Source organism: Equus quagga, chromosome 1 (assembly GCF_021613505.1).
Source record: "Equus quagga isolate Etosha38 chromosome 1, UCLA_HA_Equagga_1.0, whole genome shotgun sequence".
Classification (NCBI taxonomy): Eukaryota; Metazoa; Chordata; class Mammalia; order Perissodactyla; family Equidae; genus Equus; species Equus quagga.
Genome location: NC_060267.1, coordinates 174839275 through 174864697, shown reverse-complemented (window position 1 = coordinate 174864697; position 25423 = coordinate 174839275). Strand labels below are relative to the sequence as shown.

Here is a 25423-nt window from a genome sequence, read left to right as displayed (position 1 = left end):
ACCCTCAAGGTCCATCCATGTTGTCACAAATGGCAAGATTTCACCTTTTTATGGCTGGGTAGTATTCCTCTGTGTATATATACCACATCTTCTTTATCCATTCATTCATCGATGGGCACTTAGGTGTTTACAAGTCTTGGCTATTGTCAATAATGCTGCAGTGGACATGGTGCATATATCTATTCAAATGAGTGTTTTCATGATCTTTGGATAAATACCCAGAGTGGAATAGCTGGATCATATGGTAGTTCTATTTTTAATGTTTTGAGGAATCTCTATACTGTTTTCCGTAGTGATGGCACCATTTTACATTCCCACCAGCAGTGTAGGAGGGTTCCCTTTTCTCTGCATCCTCTCCAACAATTGTTACTTTTTGTCTCTTTAAAAATAGCCTTTCTGACAGGTGTGAGGTGATATTTCACTGTGGTTTGATTTTCATTTCCCTAATAATTAGTGATGTTGAACATCTTTCCGTGTGTCTGTTGGCCATCTGTCTATCTTCTTTGGAAAAATGTCTGTTCATAGCCTCTACCCATTTTTTATTCAGGTTGGTTTTTTTGTTGTTGAGTTATATGAGTTCTTTATATATTTTGAATGTTAACTCCTTATTGGATATATGATTTGCAAATATCTTGTCCCAGTTGGTAGGTTGTCTTGTTGTTTTGTTGATGGTTTTCTTTGCTGTGTAGAACCTTTTTGGCTTGATGTAGTCCTGTTTATTCATTTTTGTTCATTTGTTTCCCTTCCCTGAGGAGACATATTCAAAAAGATACTGCTAGGACTGATGTCAGAGATCGTACTACCTATGTTTTTTCTAAGAGTTTTATGGTTTCAGGTCTTACATTCAAGTCTTTAATCCATTTTGAGTTAGTTTTTGTGTATGATCTGAGATAATGGTCTACTTTCATTCTTTTGCATGTGGCTGTGCAGTTTTCCCAATACTATTTATTGAAGACTTTCATTTCTCCATTGTATATTCTTGGATCATTTGTCAAGAATTAGCTGTCCATAAATGTGTGGGTTTGTTTCTGTGCTCTTGATTCTCTTCCTTTGATCTGTGTGTCTCTTTTTCTGCTAGTACCATGCTGTTTTGCTTATTATAGCTTTGTAGTATACTTTGAAATCAGGGAGTGTAATCCCTCCAGCTTTGTTTTGCTTTCTCAGAATTGCTTTGGCTGTTTGAGGTCTTTTATTGTTCCGTATGACCTATGTGTTGCAAATTTGTTTACTAAGTCTGAGATTTGTCTTTTAAGTTTATTGAGTTATTTGCTATTCAGAAAATATTTATTTTTAGATAGTCAAATCTGTCGATCTGTTTTCACTTAAGATTTCTAAATTCTGAAACATGCTTAGAAGGGCCTTCCTCATTTGTAAATTATTTAAAAATTATTATGTTTCTTCTAATACTTTCATAGTTTTGATTTTTATATTTAAATATTTTATCTTTCTGGAGTTTTTTTTGTGCAAAATGAGAAATTAAAACCTAAGATTTCTTTTATTGAAATGGACAATTTCTTGTCTCAACAACATTTATTAAGTAATCCACCCTTTCCCCATTGATTTGAAATGCTACCTTTACCGTACATAAAATTTTCATGTATAAATGAAGCAATTTCTGGAGTTTAATATCTGTTTTATCCATTTCTTTATCTGCTTCTTAGCCAATATCACATTATTTCAGTCACTTCAGCTATGTAATAATTTTGAAATCTGTTAGGCTAAAGTTCCCCACTTCCCCATTATTCCTTTTTCTCAGAATTTTCTTGCCTGTTCTCTGCCTTTACTCCTCTAGATACACTTTAGAATCAGTTTGTCAAATTTATTAAGTTCCCTCTAAATTCTTTTGGTGTTAACTGACATCACAGATCTGGCTTTAATGATGTTTTCCTTTTTGTTTTTGACCAATGTTTTATATTCCTAATTTTCCCTTAGTGTTAGGTTTAAAATTATGGTCAGTCTGTTCCCCAACCTTAATTATCTCTTTTTGTGTTTCTTGCTTAAGTATTTTTGCAAGTTTTTGACTTTTGCTTCTAACATGATGTATAAGAGATGCTCTCATCTTAAATATTCAGCAGCATTAAGGTCATTTTTAAAAACCATCTGATAACCAGACTTTTTCAGGGCTGTGTTCTTCCTCACATGGGTCTGTGATGTGTTCCTCTTCTGCCTGGGACTGAGTTTACAGCACATGGCTATCAATTATAAAGCTCATGGCGGCCTGGTGGCCAAGTGGTTAAGTGTGAGTGCTCAGCTTCAATAGCCCAGGGTTTCGTAGGTTCAGATCCTGGGCGCGGACATGGCACCGCTCATCAGGCCATGCTGAGGCAGCGTCCCACATGCCACAACTAGAAGGACCCACAACTACAATATACAACTATGTATTTGGGAGATTTGGGAAGAAAAAGCAGAAAAAAAAATTATAAAACTATTCCTCCCCCTAGGATCATAGATTATTATTCTCCAGTTAGATGGATTCTTAAACAGGTGAATAACCATATTTGGAGTGTATTGATAATAACCTTAATCTTTAGCAATTGATAAGATATACATGTTATATTGAAAAAAATCAGTTGCACAGTTACACAGTAAGGAAACTGATAATGCTGGTTGTTCAGTCCTATTTTAAAAACAAACTCAGTATAAGTTATGAGACCTGTTAAAAAGTTGTTACTTTTTATGCAATTTAAGCTACATTACAGTAAGTATGGCATCCGGATGAGGGAAGGTGAGAGCTCCAATCTGTGCTAATCAAACAGTTTGTATAGTTCTGTGTGCTTGTTGGGTCAGGGACTAAACCAGCTGCTCGGATACAAAGCTGAGAGACATAGCCCACTTACCGGAGAACTGCAAGTGAGTGATGACAGGTTAACGAAAAGCCAGAAGCCAGCATCCAGGACCTAGACCACAGAGGCTGGGGACAGCTTTTAAGGAGGAGGCGACATACAGAGCAGGGGCTGTGGAGGTGCAGCTGTGGCCCTCACTACCTATGGGACCTTGTATATGTTCAAACCTCACTCTGTCTCAGTTTCTTCGTGTGTGAAATGGAGTCAGTAATTATATATTTCGCGCTGTTGTCCCAAGCATTGATGCAGTGATGTGTACGTGGGGAGCCTAGACTCTAGCACATAGAGATAGCTCAGAAAATGACTGGAATCCCGTTCTGAAGTGCTGGAAGGTAGGAGTTGTCCCAGCAGAAGGGAAGGTGTGTGCCAAAGCTGGGGTGGTTGAACTGGGGCCTTTCCGGAACTGCAGAGTATTTAATCAGAGTGGAGTTAGGGTGCATGTGGAGGGAGTAGTTGAAGACGAAGCCGGGCAGGGAGCAGGGGTGAGATTTCCAAACAGGAACTTTGTGGCGTGTTGAAGAGTCTGAGAGGTGGTTAGGAAGTGTTGTGGAGTCTTTGAAAGCCTCAGGTAAGGGAGTGTCCAGAACAGTTTCTCCAGGTGAAAGACTGATTTGTTATAGATGTGTGGAGGGGCTAGGAAAGCTGTTTGAAGTAGCAGATCCGGTGGTGCTCAGCCCTGGCTGCACGTTGGAACCATCTGGAAAACTTTTAACAGTCCAATGCCCAGGTTCACTCCAGATCAGTTATATCAGCAGTTCTGGGGGTGGAGCTCAGCCATTGGTACTTTCTGTTGCTTCCCAGATCATTCCATTGGGCAGCCACAGGTGTGAACTGCTGAGCCGGAGGATAACTGTGTTCAAACCAGATCTGATAAAGTTCCAGTTAAACAAGTGCCAGTGGTGGGAACCAGAGTGAGGAGATGACAAGTAGGATCTGGTGTTCAGTTGAAGGAGGAGGGTGTTGACTATTGCTGAATTGAGTCGCTGGGTGCATGATGATCGTATATTAAGGCTCAGTGATATTCCAAGACTGACAAGAGGAAGGAGAAGCAGGTTTGGGTACTTGCTGAGTGGGCACGAGAAAGATAAAGAATTTGGTTTCAAAACGTGGATATTGAAGGAAAATGATACACAACCAATGAGCAGAGAGAGAAACTGAAGGGGAGGAGCAAGTGGTAGAGCTGGAAACTCAGGAGACAAGATAGGTAATTGAGTGAGATTCCTGAAGAGACAGGAAGTGCAGAGCAGGTATGAAAGGAGTAATTTCCATGAGAATTTCCACTCAGAGAGATGTCAGTAAAACTGTGTGAGGGTGCAGGTAAGTTCACAGGCTGAGGAAGAAGAGGTATAATTTAGCCCGTTGGCCTGGTCTCCTTACTGCAGGAGCGGTGAGTATTTGCTGAGACTTAGGAGATAAGAGAAAGGGATTAAGTATGACAAGCTTTAGAAGAGCTAGGGAGGGGACCATCTGAAGAAGGAGACTGAGAAAGAGCTATCTTTCTAGTCCTCTTAAATGTTGGTTTTCCCCCAGAGTTTTAATATTGACCCTCTTTCCCGTACACCCTGGGTGATCTCGTTTGTTAAATTAGATTACACTGTTGTCTTCTAGGAGAAACGTTCGTAGACTGAAGTTTGTCTTGAGGAGTTAAGTTGTTGATCATTTTAGTTCAGAAAGTTATTGATTTTTTTGTTTGTTTTGGGGGTAGCACTTTGCTACCTTCAATTGAAATTTAAAGTGTTGAAATCACCAGAAAACATTGTACAGATCCCATGATTTCCAGCATCACTAAGCAGCATCATATCTTTTTCTCTATTATAATAAAACCTCAAAAAACTACCAACTCAGCATTTTGAAAACCATGTCAACTTTTAGTATATTTTATATTATACAATAAAGAAATTCTAATAGATATTTATTTTACTTCATACATCTTTTTTGTTCAATGATACCTAGTAAAAAACTAACTAGATTTCTCAGCTCTGATATAAACTGTGATTCGCATTACGTATTCTCTAAATACTTGTCCCTCTGAAACACCAACTAAAAGTCTAGTAGTTAATTGCCAGGTAGACTGAACTATTTATTTTATAAATTTTCATTTCAGAACGAAAAATTGTATACAGTACAACAAAGCAATTGTTAGTATGACTTTTCAGTAAGGCTTCTTGTTTGTAACTTACTTACTAAGATAATTATAAATTACTTAAGCAAAACTGGGGTTAGGACCATGGATGCATAGATAGAACGTGGCCTTGATACTGAAGAACATTAACCTCATGTTTTGATATCATTTCAGGTAACATTTCATTTGTTGCATTTCCAGTTTCCAGCACCAACTCACCAACAAAGATTTTACCAAAAACCTTAGGACCAATAAATGTGAATGTTGGACCCCAAATGGTAAGAAAATCATCAAATCTTAGAATTTGAAACTTTGCTTAGTAAGATTGATAATTGTACAAAAGATGCTTGGGTCAAATATTCCAGTTAATTTCTTGTCTCAATCACTTTTGTAAAAAGTTTTGTTTTTATCTGAATGTAACTGATTAAGTCTTGAGAAAAGAAATGCATTGTGCTCTTCAGTGTTTCGTTTTCACATATTTGATCTGTGGATTTTGGATGTGTAATATTAAGGTTTTTGCTCCCTATGTGAGAGTTGTCTTGTTTTTAGTTGTTTAATTAGATTGGTTTGAAATCTGTTATGTTTTGTTTTCCTCCTTTTTTCTGTTTCTTATATAATAACCTTTACTGCCCTAAACTATGTACTTACATGTAATTTGAATATGACCCAACAGTTAATCTGTGTCTGGAGCTATTAATTTTAAACTCTTTGATTGAAGGAAATTTGGGGAAAAACAACACGCCAATTTATTTTAATATTTAACATTAGAAATAATGGATGAAAAGTGGAAAATATTTAACTGTTTTCTCTGAGTTATGCTAGACCTTGAAGCATATAGCACTTTTGGAAAGGCTTATTTATAAACAAAGTTGCATGCAGCTACTCAAAAAACTATACCTAATTTAAATGGCCTTACCCACCATTAGCAAAAGCACGCAAACATTAGAACGATAACTTTTGGTTGTCAGTGCTTACATCTTCTCATCTGTGGAGCAATAGGGATAAATTTTGCCCATCATGTACAGTATTGTGGACTATGTGAAATGCAAAATTATTTAGACAAAAATACCTTTCAACATACTTAACGCCTTCAGAAAGTCTAAGATTTTAAGACATTCTAGACATGACATTTTTCTTGGTCACTTGAGGACAGTTAATCATCTGCAGAATTCAAGCTAAAGATCTTACACAATTTACTGTAACTATGTGAAGAATGTCATCTAATGCTCCTAGAGACCTAAGCTCAGGTAAGTGTCCCCATTTCGAGGTGGTTCAGGGTATGTTCTCGAACATTTGCTAGGCATGTGCCCCTCACCACCCACTACAGTAGGTGCGGATGAGATAAGGCACCTGGCTTTGAAGTCTTTATTTTGGAATGTGGTTATATAAACACCAAAATTAAACAAACGTACCTGAACTTTTATGCGTTTGGTACTTACAGTGCTCCTGTATTTTGAGCGACTATTTCCTCTTGGTATTTCAGTGATGCTGCTGTGGCTCACATTTGAATTCCTCTTTTGGAAACATCATCTTTCTTCCTGTTGTCAATTTGAGGCAATGTACGTGTGAGCCTTTGCACACTTTAGTTCTGGCCATGATGAGTGTCGTATACCCCACCTACCCAATTACAGCAAACCTCCGAATCAGCACAACGAAGGTCAGTGAAGGAGAGGAGGTTAAACCAGGGGCTCTCCTTTAACCCAGGCCAGCCCAAGGCCTTAATGTGTGTCCCTGACTCTGAGGTACCTTTTGCAGCTCTAAGTTCTTAGGCAGGAATCAGAGTTTTCTTTTTGGTTTCCTAATTGTTATAACCCAAATTAGAGCCATTTCTCTTTTCTCCTCTTTAGTCTCTTTTGAACATTGTCCCCTCACCTTCAATCTCTTACTTATGATTTTAGAAAACTTTTTAGTTAGAAAATTCTTGATAAAACCTCACCTATATGCTTCTTACAATCATCTTTCTCAGTCACCCTTTAGATTTCACATGTCTCTTTGGAAGCCAAATCTTAGTGGTAGAAATTTCAAAAAGCCCTAAGAAAAGAGTTTTGAGTTGTTTTCCATATTTGAAGAAACTAGTTTAGTAATAGTTGTTTTAGTTTAGGATACTTGCCCTTTTCTTATAGGTATCTGGTTGTCTGTATAAGACAATCTCATGGTTATCTTTATTTTAACATGGTTAAAAACTGCATGTTTTGGGGCCCGCCCAGTAGTATAGTGGCTTGTGTTCACGTGCTGTGCTTCAGTGGCTTGGGGTTCGCAAGTTTGGATCCTGGGCACAGACCTATGCCCTGCTCATCAGTCCATGCTGGGGTGGCACCTGCATACAAAGTAGAGGAAGATTGGCACAGGTGTCAGCTCAGCAACAATCTTCCTCACCAAAAAAAGAAGAAGAAGAAAAAAAGACAATCCCCTCCAAAAACTACATGTTTCTTATGGTGAAAACTAAAATTTGGTTAAATAATGAAAACCTTTAATATAACACCTTAAAATTATATAGATTGTTTTCCCCTTCAGAATATAGGTGCTCTCTTGGCTTTTCTTACTGTAGATGGCAGTAGTACATAAGATGTGTTGATTGAGGGCAAAAAGTCTTAAGAATGAGCTTCAATTGCTATATAATTTTCATAACCTAACTGTAGTCTGTTGTCAAAGAAACCACTTGATTACATTTAAATTAAGGATGCTTTGGGTTTTTTCAGGGGGAGGGGCACTGAAATTTAAAATAAATATTCATTTTCCTTTTCAGATCAACTGGATATTAGAAGTATGTTTTTACCTCTTGATTTTAATTTAGGATTTCAGAATTAAAGTTCAGTACTATAAAGTATATCTGGCTCATCATCACTATTAACTAACTTGCCTTTGTTTAGTGGTTGATCAAGTTCTGTCGCCCTTCCTCTGGTTTGTTTCTTAAGGCTCGCTCTCATTGTCCTAGTTTTGGAACTCGCTGCATCTCACATGAGCTTCTAACTTGTCTTTCCAGTTCAAGTCTATCATTCCTCCAGTTTGTTCCTTCAGGAAATGTTTATTCAGGACTTAGAGTAGTCCCTCCTTATCCTCAGGGCACGTGTTCCAAGATGCCTAGTGGATGCCTGAAACTGCGGGTAGTACCGAACCCTATGTACACTGTGTTCTTTCCTGTACATACAGACCTATGATAAAGTTTAATTTATAGATTAAGCACAGTAAGAGATTAACAATAGCTAATAATAAATAGAGCAATTATAACAATACACTGTAATAAAAGTTACCATAGATCTTAGCCACCTCAGCATATGATTATTTTTCTTCCTTATTAAGTGGAGAACTTTCACCTTTTCACTTAAAGGAAGCACTTTATGCCTTGTCTTTGGCGTATCTGAATTGCCAGCGTCACTACTCTTGCTTTGGGGCCATTATTAAGTCAAATAAGGGTGACTTGAACCTAAGCACTGAGATGCCACAACAGTTGACCTGATAGCCAAGAGGACTACTGAGTGACTAAGGGGCGGGTAGTGTATACAGTGTGGATACGCTGGACAAAGGGAGATTCACGTCCCAGGCAGGAGGGAGCAAGATGGCACGAGGTTTCATCCTGCTACCTAGAACAGTGTGCCATTTAAAACTTAAGAATTGTTTATTTCTGGAATTTTCCGTGTAATAATTTCGGACAGAGATTGACTGCAGGTAACTGAAACTACAGAAAGTCAAACCATGGGTAAGGCGGGACTGCTGTACTATGTACCAGGCCCTGTGCTGAGAGAAGGGAACAGAGTACTGCTGGTCACGCTCAGAGAAGCAAAGAAAATTAGTTGACAAGCTGACACGGAGGAAGAAAAAATAAACTAGAGCACAGCAATTCATTTACAAAGTCATTCTCAATAAAGATAACCAGTTTTTCTCTATGTATTATCTCCCTTCCTCCTTTCTTCTTTTTTTTTCCTGCAAAGCCCTTTAAATCTGGTAAAACTGAGCCTGCAGGTTACTAAGAGCAGATATAGAAAATGAACCCCTTAGTAATAAAACTGCAGAAGTAATGCAGTCTGTTCTGAGGGTGAGTCAGAATGCTGAGAATTGCTTTCTGGAGACTCCTGTTGTAGGAATAGAGTAGACCAGAGACCGACCAAATACGGAGATTTTCCTTCTTAAGCTGTCACAGTCAGGGTCAGAGTGATAGAGGACATTTGAATGTGTGATGGTAATGGGTGAGAACTGTGGAGTATTTGTATTTGATTTATGTGGTAGAGTATTTTCTTACTGAATTTTGTATAATCCTTTTTAGCATGTCAATGAACAGAAAAGCTACTTTTTCCATCATTTTAAAAGCTGGGTCTTCTGTCTCAGTTCAGTATGTGTCTGTTGCGCCTTTCCTGTGAGTGTCTCCTAGTGCTGTGCTGGGCCCCGCAGACGCTCTCTCTACCCCTGAGGATCTGGCACTGAGTTGGAGGGGAGGAGGTAGGGTGGGATGTGTTGAGGGGTAGGAGGTAAGAACACATTGTCTGGTGTTCATATTTTCTCATGAGGCAGGCTTCTGAATGCCTTGTTTAATAGTCCTTGGCATATTGTAGAGAATCAGAATTCTCCAGACATCTGTCAGTATTTATTGTCTTTCATTTTAATTTTTTTTGCTACATAGTTAACTTATTAAAATTATTTCCTAAGCATTTGTATCTAGTAATATCTCCCTAGCCCCAAATTCGCATAGTACCAAACACAACAGAAGGTAACTCAAGTTCTTAAGTGCTTAGTAAATGAATAGGTGTTGAGTAGACTTTAATAACTAAGTCTGAACTGAGCTTGAAATCCAGATGAATCCTTCCCTTTGGTTCAGTATGGAGCAGGTTAGCAACTAACTCAATGACTGAGCTTAAACTCTAGCTGCAGAAACAGGTTTCATTTGATCAGAGACAAAAATTAGTTAGCATTTTGACTTACATAAGGCAGAGAAATAGAACTGTTTCTTTTGTTCTAAGAACTGTCAATAAAAAATGATATGTAGTCCATATTGATGCTTTTCCCTCTTAATTGGGATTTAAGCAAAACTGTACTATTATGGAAAATTTCAAAACTATACAAAAATAGAACCTGTGTGTCCAGCATCCACCCCTTCAGCAATTACCCACATAGGTCAATCTTGTTTTATTAATACCCCCATTCGCTAGAGTGTGCTCTTGTTTTGTTTTGTTTTGTTTTAAGAAAATACTTTTAAAGATATTACCAGGATACCAAATTGGTTTTTGTATTAATTATTAGAAAAATTTTTGGAAACAACATGTTCTATTCACCAGTGAAAATTGTAAGATCTGAAAAGTAATTTGGTAACACATTATCAAGGGACTTTTTAAAAAATCCATTTTCTTAGTTCCATTAATTCTTTTTCTGGAGTCTATTCTTAGGAAATAGAAATTAAGGCCAAGATCACTATGCAAAAATGTTTATCACAGCATTACTTAGAATATTGAATAATTGAATATCCATATACGTAACAATAGGAATAATAAATCCACATGATGGAATGTTTTCCAGTCTTTAAAATGTCTTTGAAGAGTATTTAATGACATGAGGAAATTTTCTTGGAAAAAAGATATATTATTATCTGTATAATAATCCAAATTGTGTATCATCTTTGCATCTGTAAGGGACTGTGAAGATCTGATGTGCAGGGACCCTAGTTCTAGTCAGCCAAGCTCAACTGCAATTAGCTTCTATAATTTCAAAGAAAGCTTTTAATTTTTCTGATTTTTAAAATATTATCAGTTGCTAGCTTAATCCTTCCAAATTGTTCTTCACTTGTTGAAACCTGTTTTGTGACCTCATATCAGTATTCAGGATACGTGTACTTTAAGATCCTAGGATATAAGCGAATCAAAGGTGTTACCCATATTTTAGATGATTGATATTAAGTGCCTTTTAGGCAGTAATGTTTCCTCTTTGTATGTAGGTTAGCATTCAACATTATTTTCTGCCTGTAGGCTTTTCTTAATAACTAAGAATATTGTTTTCTTTGTCCTGATAACTTTACAGATTATAAGTACACCACAGAGGCTAACCAGTTCAGGAAGTGTTCTGATTGGGAGTCCATACACCCCTGCACCAGCAATGGTTACTCAGACACACATAGCAGAAGCTGCTGGCTGGGTCCCAGGGTAAGAGTGTTGTTGCATGTTACCATTTATAAAAATTTTTTTTTCTTTTACTTCTGACCTGTTTTTCTCACTATCTTACCTTCTGTTCTTGTTTTATGTTAGTCTAGTTCTTAAAAGCTAATATGTTTTAAATCACCTATTTTATTTCACTTTTTATCTTAGATATAAATCCTCTCTTGAGCAATCTTTTTTTTTAATCCATCCCTCGTCAGTCTTTTTTTTTTGTTTTTAACTTTCAGGTGTACATCGTAATATATTTTGAATTCTGTGTAGATTACATCATGTCCACCACCCAAAGACTAATTATGATCCATCGCCACACACATGCGCCTCATCACCCCTTTCAGCCTCCCCCTCCCCCCTTCCCCTGTGGTAACCACCAATCCAATCTCTGTTGCTATGTGTTTGTTTGTCGTTGTTTTTATCTTCTGCTTATGAGTGAAATCATATGGTATTTGACTTTCTCCCTCTGACTTATTTTGCTCAGCGTAATACCCTCGATGTCTATCCATGTTGTCACAAATGGCTGGATTTCATCATTTCTTATGGCTGAGTAGTATTCCATTGTGTATATCTACCACATCTTCTTTATCCATTCATCCCTTGATGGGCACCTAGTGGAGCAGACATTTTTAAACAGAGAAAAACAGTACAGTAACTTGTAACTGAGTCTTCTGACTTTTTTCAGCTCTGAAAGAGGACTGCTTTTTTGATTATGACATTTAGCTGCTTTGGAGATGTAAAAACTATATTTTATATTGCTTTAACAAACATTAGAAAAGAGTTAAATATTAAATGTTGCCTATTCTCAGAATTTCCCCTGTGCATTCTTATTTCCTTAAAAACCAGAAAGGAAACTAGGAAAAAGAGGCCCATATATGTTAGAATTTTCATTGTTTTCCCTTGATTCTTTTTAAACCCTGGGCAATTAAATCAATATCTTTTCTGCGTTACTTGTTTGCCACTTTCAGTATCAAACCTTTACATGTTTCATCTTTGCCTTTAAGATACCCTTACCAAACCTTTCTCCACCCCTTATCATTTTAGCATCTCTTCCTTCCATAAGAGAAAAAGAAATACTAAGACAAATGACTGGAAACTTCTTTTTGTCACATTAGAAGTTATTTCCATGATGGCATACTGCACTGGTAGTTCTATCGTTGACTTAGAATTGTGAGTTCTAGCAAGCAGACGGTAAATCTTGGTTGAGTAAGAATCTCCTTGTTTTAAGGATATTAAATGAATTAATGAAATAATCCTGGCAAAGTAATTTAAGCCATATACATATTCATATACGTGCATACACACATGTGCCTATGTATATGCACTTTAGAGACAGAAGAGTTTCATATGTATACGTATCTTTCCATTATTGCATGAGATGAAATTACAGAATCACGTGTAATCCCGTGACCTTTATTTAGTCCTTAAGAACATTCTCATGTAGATCTAAAAGTTGGCTTGGACTTCTACATAGCCTCGAGAGATTATAACACAAAAACCAAACCTGCACCAGCTAGGCCTCTGCCCACTTTGGAACTGATCAGGGTTTGGATATTTTCAGCCCCAGCTGTGCTTTATATCAGAGGTGGTATGATTGTCTAGTGTTTTTACAGTCAGTCATTCTAGAGTGAATAAAACTTTTGTGTACCTTCTCCTTTGTAAATCTACAATATTTTCTTCCCTAAAGTTTCATTGAGCTCATTTTAAACTATGACTGTTTTAGGTGTGATTTCTTAGTCCTATGATAAAATTTGTTTTTATTTTATGTACATATCTTTTACATTTCTTAATTTTTGTGTTTGGATATATTCAGTGTGGAATTAGACATTACAACAAATTATTCATGAAGTAAAGTTGTCTTTATATATGTTCTTTTTATGTTATCTTTTTTTCTTTTTAGTGATAGGAAACGGGCTAGAGAATTTATAGACTCTGATTTTTCAGAAAGGTGAGTATAAGTGTAAATATTTTGTTTGGGAGGTGCTGCTGTGTAGAGAGGGGTGTGCTGCCGAGGCTGCGCTCTAGTTTAAGTAATGAGATGTTTTTCTTCACATAACTTTAGCTTCATTGAGTGTCTACCGTTATTTCATTCTGCACTGAGTATTCTACTTCACTCATTATGACATAAATTTATTATATTTGTATGATTTCAAAAGAAATTATCCTGTGAGTAGATGGGCTGTTGATAGTATGCCGCTTAGCCCCCCCCCCCCCTCCTTTTTGGGAGATGAAGTATTCTACCAAGGTGAACACTTTCACATGACCCCAACATGCCCACCCTTTTAAAAACAAGTTTTATTGAACACATTTAAGATCATAGTAAATTCTCACTTCTTTCTTAAATAATATATCAAATATAATATAACCTTTCCTTAGACTATTAGGACAGTGGTTCTCAGTTCTCAGTATGCATCAGAATTACCTGTGGTCTTTTGAATAAAATATAAATGCCTACCAGGTCAGAAACTCCAGGATTAAAAACTATCACTTTAGGGTCATTATTTGAACTTAAGTTCAATATTCCATGCAAGCCACTCTACTAGGTACCATATTAATGTTGTACTATGTTAAAATAAGACACAGTCTCAGGTGCAGTTGAATTCTGTAAAAGTGTTAGTATTTTAAGTAAAACCTTGACAGCTATGCTTTTTACATTTTATTTTTAATTTTAAAATTTTGTAATTCCTTTTTTCAGTGGAGTTTTAGTCTCCTTTCTCCTCTTAGGTCACCATTCTCCATGTAATAATTTTCTGTCTTCTCCATTTTCTAGTTTGCTATCTCTTATTTGCTGTGCACTGAGAAACTAGATGGCCAAATGTGTTAGAATTCAGTCTAAAATAAAGGTGAATAGGCTCTGAGTGAGGATGGTGGTGTTATACATACAGAATGTGTGTTTTCTTGCATTGACACTGGCCGTGCTGTAGTTTCTTGGTGGCCTTGGTTGCTTGTTTCTTGGTTCTTAACTATTTTGAACAGATAAAATCATGTCTGAGGAACTGCTTTGGTATATAGAAATATATGGCTAAATGTCTCTCTAATGGAAATTCCTCTTTCCGACTCATACTAGTCGTTCCTGGTGTTTATCCTTGGCAGCGGCAGCAGTACAAGTTCTAATAGATGTATTTGCAGTGTTTAAGGCCTTAAAATGGTTATGATTGGTGGCATCTTTGTACTACAAAATCTGTAAAGAACAAGATCTTTTTACTCTCCTTCATAAGAGGGAGAACTCTAAAGATCACATATAAAAGTACTAGATTAAATTTGTTGGTATAGCCATTGATTCAACTTTCTCTTTCTGCATTTGGATCAGTGGCTTTTTTTCTTAGTGCTTTTTAATTATTGACTTTTTGTGTATTTATTTTTATTTTTATTTTATTTAAGATTTTATTTTTCCTTTTTCTCCCCAAAGCCCCCCAGTACATAGTTGTGTATTTTTAGTTGTGGGTCCCTCTAGTTCTGGCATGTGGGATGCCGCCTCAGCATGGCTTGATGAGCGGTGCCATGTCTGCGCCCAGGATCCGAACCAGTGAAACCCTGGGCCGCTGAAGTGGAGCACACGAACTTAACCACTCGGCCACAGGGCCGGCCCCACCCTTTTTATTTTTTAATAAAACTTTTCTGTAATGAATCCCACCACCCCCTCCAATTAAACCACAAGGATTCTTACGTGTGCTTTTTTTGACGTAAAAAACATCTTTTTTACAGATGTTTATTTTCCTCCAAATTTACTGTGTTTTCCTGTAATACTGTGAAAAGTCTTTGTTTCCCTTTCCCAAGCGTTGAGGTTCAAAAAGCCAGCTCTCAACCCTAGATTAACCTTGAGATTAGTTCATCCATCTCTTCAGTGTCTTGTCTGTTGATTTAGTATCATTTGTGTTTATATTAGTTTTCCCCGGGGATTTATATATATATTCTCACACTGATATATACAAGCTTTTGTCCTCTTCTTACCACTTGACAGTACCACTTTGAGTGTGTTTTACACAGCTATAAGAAGTCATTTGCAAGAGCTGGTCAGTTTCTCAAGAAATCCTATTTGGTGAAGAATCTACTAAGAGATTCTCAGCTTCCCCTGGTTCTGACCCGCTGGGATTCTGTTCACAGAGCTCATGGAAGGAGCTGCCGGAGCCCCGCCTGGTCTTGCCTGGGCTGTTGGTCCTGGACGATGTTTGTTCACTTTCTCTTTCTTCCTTTGGACAGAATGGAATGGTGTCTTCTAAGTGCATCTCTTCCAAATAGGTCTGCCTTTCGCTTTGGGACCTCTGTTGGGGAAGAAGGTCCTGGGTGCACCATGGGCAGTGGCCGCAGCCTACGTGGGTTTTTCTTTAATCTTGTCCTGAACGGATAAGATTTAGTCCAGTGGGGTTTCGTTCTTCCTTTGTAGTCATGTAATCTCAGTATCTTTTTTTTCTGTTGAAATATAATTAAAAATCTATTTATAATAAGCTAATAATTTATATTGAACTAATATAATTTAAACTACAATAAGCTCATAGTAATAATCAAAATCAGTGTAGTTAATATCTGTACTGCTTCAGTGATGTTTATGAAGTTGTTCATTCGACAAATATTTTGAATATCTGCTAAGTGTTGGTATGTTCTAAGCATCGGAGAGAATAATAAACAACATAGATAAGTCTCTGCCCTTAAAGAGATATTTGGTGGGGGAGGGGGACAATAAATGAGTAAGGTAGTTTTCTATTGTGATAGGTGGTATGCAAAAAAACTAAGGTGGGTGATTTGTAGAGTATTGGAAAGATGGTGGCTACCTTAGAGAAGGCCTCTCTCTTCTTTGAATGCAAAGAAGTCAGGCCTGTAAATAGCTCGGGTAAGGTGCGGGGACCAGGGATTCTAGGCAGAGGGAATGGCAAATGCAGAGCTCAGGTTGGTGTATTTGGGGAAGCACAGTGGGCTGGAGATAGTGAGAAAGGCAAAGAGTGATAAGAGATGAGGATGGAGCGGTAGGCAGGAGTCAGGTCCTTAAAGGCCTTGTAGGTCATGGTAGAGAATTTGGTTTTTATTCTAAGGAGGGTTTTAAGCAGGGAAATGACATGATCTAATTTATACTGGCTGCTGAGGGGGAAGTGGATTCTGAGGAGACAAGAACAGAAGCAGGGGAGTCACTTAGAAGGCTATTGCATGGGGCAGTGGCGATGGAAAAAAAGTGGATAAATTCTAGAGTTAGAACCAACAAGGTTTATTGATAGATTGCATGAAGGAAAGGGGGAAATAAAAGGTGGCTCTTGTTTTTTTGCATGAACAGCTGGGTGAATATTGATGCCGTTTACATTTACTGTAGTTAAGGGTAGGTTTGGGGAGGAATTGAGTTTTGTTTTAGATGTATGAGGTTTGAGGAGTTTGTTATCCAAGTGGTGATACCATAGTATATATATACATATATATATATAGTGTCATCAGCATGTAACTGGTCACAGGCCCAGGTGACGTTACGCAAGGAGAGAGAGAGAATGAAAATCCATGAGGAATAAACATTTATTTCCCATTTCAAACCCACCCTCTTGCCCCTACACACATGTGCACATACAATGGATATATACTTTCAGGAAGGTGAGGGGTTTTAAAAAAATTATTTTACTAAATTACTAAATTATTTTGCTGATTTGAACAGTCTGGTTGACTCATTTTAATGAGAAATGAAGTTTTTATTGTATATTATATATGATTCCTTATTTAAATGGAATACATTTATTATAACTTATACCTGGGATATACTGTTTTATACCACAAATTTTAGTTTTATATTACTTTTGTAAATGACAGTAAATTATTATTGGGAAAACATGAAAGGACAGTGGTTATGCATTCTAGTTAAATGCCTGGAAAGATAAATACTTTTTCTTTTAGTCTTTGGGTACAATTTTTTGAATACTTCAAATGAAACTGGTAATAAAACATAACATACTTTCCAAACTATGGTATACTGGTGGTTTTATATTCATATTTATTTTTTAACTTCTCAGTTTGATAAAGAATGTTTCCTGCTGGTTCCTTTATTTGATTTATGGACTAATAGAGATCATAGTGTTTACATTCTATAGCCAGATTTTGATGTTATTTAGAAAGAGGTTCCGGGTGTTTCAAAGAGCTCAGGTTCTAAGAAAATGTATAAACTGTATTTATTTAAGATTCAGATAGGGAGCGTCCAGTTTAAGAAGATTAACTGAACACTCATGTTTACACTCCCAACCGCTAAGATTTTACTGCAATTATAGTGTAAAAAATTAACAAAAGGAAATAAATCTCTAATAGTGCTGTAAAAAGTGGTACAGGTATAGATTTTCCAATTGGAATGTGAAAGCTGGTGTGATTATAATGAATGACGAGTGAAAGTAGAGAAATCCACATCCCCAAATATGCGTTAGAGAAGTCAGAATTGGAGATGGAAGTCATTCTCCTCTGCACCGACATGGAGAGGCACCAGGCTTAGAGTTGACAGGTATAGAAAGCGAGAATACATAGGTGGGAGAGGTAATGGGGACACTGAAATGAAGACTGTAGAAGGAACACCAGTGGAACGTTGCCAACCATTTACATCCACTTGTACCTCCCATCTTATCTCCAAACACATAGAAGTTACACCAAAGACATTTGTTCCCCAGGCTGAAACTTGGAGAATTGATCTCAAGGAAACAGAACCATTGCCTTGGTTGAGTTTGTGACTGGCTTCTTTCGCTTAGTATATTTTCAAGTTTCATCCATGTTGTGGGCATGTATCAGTACTTCGTTCCTTTTTATTGCTGAATAATATTCCATTGCATGGATATACCACATTTTGTTTGTAATGATGGACATTTAGGTTATTTCCACCTTTTGGCTATTATGAATGATGCTGCTATGAACATTTGTGAACAAGTTTTTATATGGATATAAGATTCATTTCTCTTGGATATATACCTAGGAGTAGAATTGTTGAGTCATATGGTAATTCTTTGTTTAGCCTTTTAAGTAACTGCCACACTGTTTTCCAGAGTGGCTATTCTGTTTTACGTTCCCACTAGCAAAAGATTTCACTTTCTCCACATCCTTACTAACACTTACTATCCATCTTTTTTATTATAACCATCCTTTTGGACATGAAATAGTATCTTATTATGGTTTTGATTTGCATTTCCCTAATGGCTAATGGTGTTGAGCATCTTTTCAAGCACTTATTGGCCATATCTTCTTTGAAGAATATTCAGATCCTTTGGGTTGCCTTTCTATTATTGAGTTGTAAGAGTTCGTCTATTATAGATACAAGTCCCTTGTCATATATAATTTGAAAAAAATTTCTCCTGTTCTGTGGATTGTCTTTTCACCTACTTGATGGTATCCTTTGAAGCACAAAAGTTTTAATTTTTCTGTTTTCTTGTGTTACTTATGCTTTTGGTGTCATATCTAAAAAAACCATTGCCTAATCCAAGATCATGAAGACTTATACCTCTATTTTCTTCTAAGAGTTTTATAGTTTTTGCTCTTACATTTAGATCTTTGATCCACTTTAATTTTTGTAGCATGTGACATTTTAAGGTTAATTTATCAAATGTAATCTAAAAGCACATAGAAGATCTGTGAAAATGTAGGCATTTGGGGGACATTTATTTTTATATTTTTACAGTCATTTTAATTTTTTAAACAACTGTGGCTTTAAGTTTATCATTTAAAATTACTACCTGGGGCAGCCCTGTGGCTGAGTGGTTAAGTTCGAGTGCTCAGCTTCACTGGCCCAGGGTTTTGCCGGTTCGGATCCTGGGCATGGACATGGCACCACTCATCAGGCTGTGTTGCAGTGGCCTCCCACAGAGCACAACCAGAAGGACCTACAACTAGAATATGCAACGATGTACTGGGGGGCTTTGGGGAGGAGAAGAAGAAGAAGAAAAAAAAGATTGGCAATAGGTGTTAGCTCAGGTGCCAATCTTTAAATAAATAAATAAATAAATAAAATTATTAACTAACTTAGAAAAGTGAACTTTGTATTATTCTGTTTTTAACCCTCATTTTCTGATGGTGAAACAAACATTCCTGAAGTATTTTTGTCAAGAAAAGACACTCCTTTTCTGAATGTGGTGGCAGTATTTAGTAAACCAAATGTGACAATGGTAGTGATTTAAAGAATGAAGAACAGTAGAGTTTGTATTTCTTTTGCTCAGCAGCATGATCCCCCATATGTTGAGTTTGGTTTTTTAGTAATTGTAAATTTAGTAAATTTAGTAAAAAGTAAATTTAGTAATTTAGTAGTTTTTTCATAATTGATCATGAAATGCTAAAACCACAGCATCTTATTTTTTGGAGATATACTGGTTAATGAAGCCATGAAACCATCTGAATTTAAGCATAAAAGACAACAAAACATGAATAAGTTCAAAACCGAAAGAACCACTAAGAAAATAAGAAATAAATTATTGTGCAACTGTCACCGCTATCCATCTCCACAACTTTTTCTCCATCCCATACTGAAACTCTGTACCCATTGAGCAGTAGCTCCCCACCTCCGCTTCCCCCAGCCCCTCCTAACCATAGTTCTACTTTCTGTCTCTATGAATTTGACTATTCTAGGTACCTTGTATAAAAGGAATCATACAATATTTACCCCATTGTGTCTGGTTTATTTCACTTATGTCTTGAAGTTTCATTCATATTGTAACATACATCAGAATTTTATTCTTTTTTAAGGCTGAATAATATTCCATTATATGTATATATCACATTTTGTTTATCCATTCATCTATTGATGGATGTTTGGGTTATTTTCACCTTTTGGCTATTGTGAATATTGCTGCTGTGAACACAATATACAAATATCTTTTGTATTTTCAGTTCCTTTGGGTGTATACCCAAAGTGGAATTGCTGGGTCATATGGAAATTTTGTGTTTAATTTTTTGAGGAACCACCATACTATTTTCCACAATGGCTACACTATGTTACATTCCCACCAGCAATGTGCAAGGGTTCTAATTTCTCTACATCCTCATAACACTTTCTTATTTTCTGGTTGTTTCGTTTTGTTTTGTTTGTAATAGTCATCCTGATGAGTGTGAAGTGGTATCTCCTTGTGGTTTTGATTTGCATTTCCCTAATGATTAGTGATTTTGAGCGTCTTTTCATGTGCATTTGGCCATTTGTATATCTCCTTTGAAGAAATGTCTATTCAAGTCCTTTGCCCATTTTTGAACTGAGTTGTTTTGTTTTTGTTGAGTTGAGTTCTTTAAATAACTTTTTACCTTTTAATATTGTTTTACTATAGAGGCATTCTTCACTAAACTTTAAACGAAGTGGCTAATAGAATTGGTTACAGGATCAAATCTCCTGTGTACTGCAAGTATTGGCTATTCTAACTTCTGTTGAATTTTAAGGTAGACATTGATTAGATTTTTGGCATGATCCTCTACCAACCTTCCAAAGAACAAGCTTAGTTTCTTGATTCAGCCAATATAATTGGATAGTGGACTTCAGTTCTGTATTGCTTATGAAAATTCTAGCAGCTCATGAAGAGAAAAATCACCTATTGTGTCCCATATGTTGTGTGCATGCTGTATCATTTAATCCTTACAACAACCTGGTGAGACGTGTGTTTGTGTCCCCATTTTTCAGATGGAGGAGGCCTGTGGGTCAGAGTTAGCTCAGAATATATAGCTAATAAATAGTTTACCAATGTTGATATTTACTTCAAGCTTATTATCAATTCATTCACTGAACTAATCTTATAAAACTCATGTAGTCTTGTATCCCTGTTTCAGGAGTATGTTCATCAGCATTTAATACTTGTTAAAAGTCTAGTTGTTCCTATTTAAAGTCTGTATTTGTTTCTTCCTTTAAATATTATCCATATATGACTGTAGAGGGCTCAGTAGCCAAGTGATCACCCAAAACTACCCTATAATTATCTTTTTGCTCATTTAAAAAAAAAGACCTAGAACTACATGAAAAATAACCACCTTGCTTTCTCTCTGGCTTTTAGAAAGTATATAAACACTGAGTTGAGAATTCATAGCATAAATATAAAACCTCATGCACAACATATTTCTTTCAAAATAATTCCTGCGCTCCTATTTTTAGGCATTCTTACTTGCTTTTTTCTCCTAACTTGTGCTAATTATATAAATTTATGTATGACTAGCCACTTGTATCTAAATCCACCAAACTCCAAGGACAAATCAGCATAGAGTGGGCTTTGTGTGGAAATGTATGTAGCAAATGAGAATTGATGGATTCTTTTCAAAAATGAAGTTGCTTAGAACAGTAACCGGATCATACTTAGCTTTCAGTAAATTTTTACTACTACCTCCAACAACAGATTTAAACAGAATAGGGACGTGATTGGGTTTATGTAGAAACATCACCGTAATGGCTACGTGGAGGAAAGGTTGGAAGGCCTCCAGACAGCAGAGGAGAACAGTTATAAGGCTCTACTTATATTCTGAGAGATTATGAGGGCCTAAACCAGGGCAGTGGGAACAGAGAGAAGAGGTTGAATTCAAGAGCTATTTAGGACAAGACTTGAATTAGATTAGATTTGATAGAATTAAATTGACTAGCTAGAAAGGGAGTTGGAACAGCATAGGTTGAATCTGGTGCTTCTGGCTTGGGTGATTGGGTTGATGGTGCTGTCACTCACCTGGATGAGAACTGAGCTGGATCCAGAGTTATGTGTTGTACATGTTGAACTCTCCTTTGCGTGAATATGGTATTGCGCTCTGTAAGGACCACTTCCTGAGAAGGCTGGGCTCAGTGTAGGAAACTGAGCCTAAGGACTAACCTTCTGTAAATAATCAAAGGTATGCTTGAACCATTCTTTTTCTCTCTTTTTTAAAATCTCTTTATTTTAGAGAATTTTAAATATAAAAGTAGATGACTCATATCATGAGCCTCCTCTGTACTAATCTCTGAACGTCAGTAATAATGAATTCAGGGGCTGGCTTGGTGGCATAGTGGTTAAGTTTACACACTCTGCTTTGGCAGCCTGGGGTTCACCAGTTCGGATCCTGGGCATGAACCTATACACCATTCATCAGGCATCCCACATACAAAATAGAGGAAGATTGGCGTAGATGTTAGCTCACGGACAATCTTCCTCAAGCAAAAGATAAATAAATAAAATAGTAATAATCAATTCATGGCATATCTCATTTTGTATATACCTTCTCATTTTATTTTAATCCCACACATTCAATTATTTTATATCAGCATTTATATCTGAAAGACTCCTTTTTTAAGAATGTATCTACAATATTATTATCCCTAAGAAAGTTAACAATAATTCCTTAATATCAAATATCTAGTATTTAAATTTCTAGTTGTTTCAAATGTCATTTTGTTTGCTTTAATTTTTTTTGTAAAATAAAATACAGAAAATCACCAAAAAGCAAATGTATGACTAGTGAATTACTTTAAAGCAAATACTCTTGTAACTATCACCAGATCAAGTAGAACCCTAGAAGCCCCTCCTCGTGCCCCATGCCACTCATCATCCCTTCTCTCCCCTATAAATAACCATTATCCTGATTTTTAGAGTAATCACATCCTTGCATGTTTAATCACCTAAATGTGCATCCTTGGGCACTACATTTTCATCTTGCCCATTAGAAAAAAAAGTTGACATGTCTTTTATATATATATTTCCCGTCCCATTATTTTTCTTATACTTTAGTTGAAGAAGCTAGACTACTTGACCTATTGAATTTCCCACGATCTAAATTTTACTGATTGCGTATCATGTGCATCTCAACGTATTCCTCTTTTCTCTGTGTTTCCTGTAGTTTGGCCGTAAGAATCAGAGGCATTATCAGACTGATGTTCGATCCTTTGGCAAAACTATGGATAGTGTGTGTTCTTCCATTTAAAGGCACATAAAGTTTGGTTCTCTCTCTCTTTATGGTATGAACACCACTGATGTTTACCGTTAATTCATTGTGGGTTCCAATTAGTGTTATTCTAATTCTGCATTTCCTTTTCATTTATTACTGGCACTACTTTTATCTAAAGACACTTCCTCTCTTCTATTTGTTTACTTGGAAACAAATATAGGAAAGCAGAATAAATGCTTGATCCCTTAGCTTTATTGACCAGTTTTCAAGATAATGACTTTTTCCTGTCTTCCTCCAAAGGTGACCACGTCTTCCCTTTTAAAAATACCATTATGAATTCATGAATTTAAACATATCTGATGGATTTCATACATTGTAATTATTATCACTGTTGAAGCTTAAATTGTTTCATCTTTGACCAGTGGGAGCCTCTTCTAGTTGACTCTAAAGTCCTTTTGACATGACCCTAGTAGTCTTTGATAGCTTCTTTATTATCTGGTATGACAGGATGTTCAAGTTCATTTTGAACATTTTCTGCCAAATACCTGGAATCAGCTCTTTCTCTAGAAAGCCCTAGTTTCCTTCGGGGAGAATTATATGTAAGCTCTAATTGGGGGCTAGGGATGCTGACTGCTACTAGGTTGGTCATTTTTTTTTCCTGCTTTTTCTCCCCAACCCCCCCAGTACATAGTTATATATTTTAGTTGTGGGTCCTTCTAGTTGTGGCATGTGGGATGCCACCTCAGCGTGGCCTGACAAGCGGTGCCATGTCCGCGCCCAGGATCCGAACCAGCAAAACCCCAGGCCGCCGAAGGGTAGCGTGCCAACTTAACCACTCGACCACAGGGGTGGCCCCTAGGTTGGTCATTTTATCTAGTCCTTTAAATGGACAGAGTGAAGATACACACACATGAAGATAGAATACTTTAGGAGTTCATGTTGATACTTGCAATTCAGATATTATTAAACCTCTTCTGCATTACATCTCAATCTTCTTTCTTCACACTGAGAATCCCTTTTTTTTTTTTTAAGATTTTATTTTTTTCCTTTTTCTCCCCAAAGCCCCCCAGTACATAGTTGTATATTCTTTGTTGTGGGTCCTTCTAGTTGTGGCATGTGGGACGCTGCCTCAGCGTGGTTTGATGAGCAGTGCCATGTCCGCGCCCAGGATTCGAACCAACGAAACACTGGGCCGCCTGCAGCAGAGCGCGCGAACTTAACCACTCGGCCACGGGGCCAGCCCCGAGAATCCCTTTTTTTAAGGACATAGGGGATAAAGGGGATGATAGAATTAGTGTATATGATAATTATTCATTGGCTTTTTCCCACATTACATGCTCAGCAATCCCAAATAATAATGCTAATATTACCATTAATGTGATTACTGAAAACATTTAAAAAAATTTTTGCATATGCTCTCTCCATTCTCTGCCCATTTTTTTTAATAGTCATGCTTTATCCACAGTGTTGGAGTACATACCCATTTATATACTATACTGTCTTTCTCTTAGCCTTCATTTAGTCTTCTGTCTACAGGTAACTATATGTTTAATACTCCCCAGGCCTTATGTCAGTGTATCTCTAGTCATTTTGATTGTCTGAAGCTTGTTCTCTAGTGGTTTCTTCAGGAAGAGCTCATGGGTATAGTAATCCCTGAGTTTGTGCCTTTTATATTTGAATTAAGTCAGTTTTGCTGGAGGCAAAAATCTTTGGCTCATGCTTTCTTTCAGTTTCTTAAATATATTTGTTTTTAGCATAACACCTTGCTGTTGAAAAATCTGGTACTCTTTCCTCCTAGCTGCCTAAAGGATTCTTTTTCTTTGGAATTCAGTAATTTTAATAGAATGTTTTGGTATTTGTCATTCTCGGTTGATAGTCTCTTTTTTCTTTTATTTCATGAACATTTTCTTGAATTATATAGCATTTAGTATTCTGTTCCTTTGCTTTCATTTTCTTCTGAAGATACTCTTGTTTCTGAATATTCTGTGCCTACCTCCAATATTTGTCCTTTTCTTTTGAATATCAGTTGTGGGAATCACACAGACTTGATTATTGCGAGCTTTTAGTCTTATTGTGGGCGTCTTGCCCTCAGCTGGTACTGAAGAGGTCAAGACTCCTTCTGTTTCAACTCCTGCTCTTGAATTGGCCAGTTGTACTTTCCAGTAAATTCTTTTTGGCTGTTTTGGGATTATCCTGTTCTGAGTTCCATTAGATGCAGCCCCACTGAGTATTTCTTGTTCTGCCCACAAAGGCATTACTGTGAGGCCTTTTGGCTGTTGGTAGTTTGTATTCTGGGGTTTGTGGAGGATACCTTGTCATCCAGTCTTGGAAATGTTGTCAAGGGGTTTTGGTTTTGCTCTGTTTGCTCTATCTGGTTTTATGTGGGGATTTGGAGAGTTTGGAATCTATGCTGCTCTTGCTGTATTCCCAGACTCCCCCATAACTATTGGGTATATGCGTGTGTGTGTGTGTGTGCATGCGTATACAGTCTGTTTGAATCAGGATTTAAATAAATTGATATG

The 25423-nt window shown here is 36.8% G+C and overlaps 1 protein-coding gene across 9 annotated transcripts in view; it reads left to right on the top strand.

Moving 5' to 3' along the window:
* The window catches only part of TFDP2 (transcription factor Dp-2), a 166619-nt gene that overhangs the window by 114081 nt on the left and 27115 nt on the right, over positions 1–25423 (top strand). For 6 of the 9 annotated variants that reach the window (XM_046670782.1, XM_046670806.1, XM_046670774.1 and 3 more), the window contains 3 exons: positions 5140–5243; positions 10969–11090; positions 12994–13041. In XM_046670782.1, the coding sequence (XP_046526738.1) occupies positions 5140–5243; positions 10969–11090; positions 12994–13041 (274 nt within the window). The remainder of the gene's footprint in view (positions 1–5139; positions 5244–10968; positions 11091–12993; positions 13042–25423) is intronic. The other 3 variants (XM_046670790.1, XM_046670809.1, XM_046670799.1) reach the window with 2 other exon arrangements.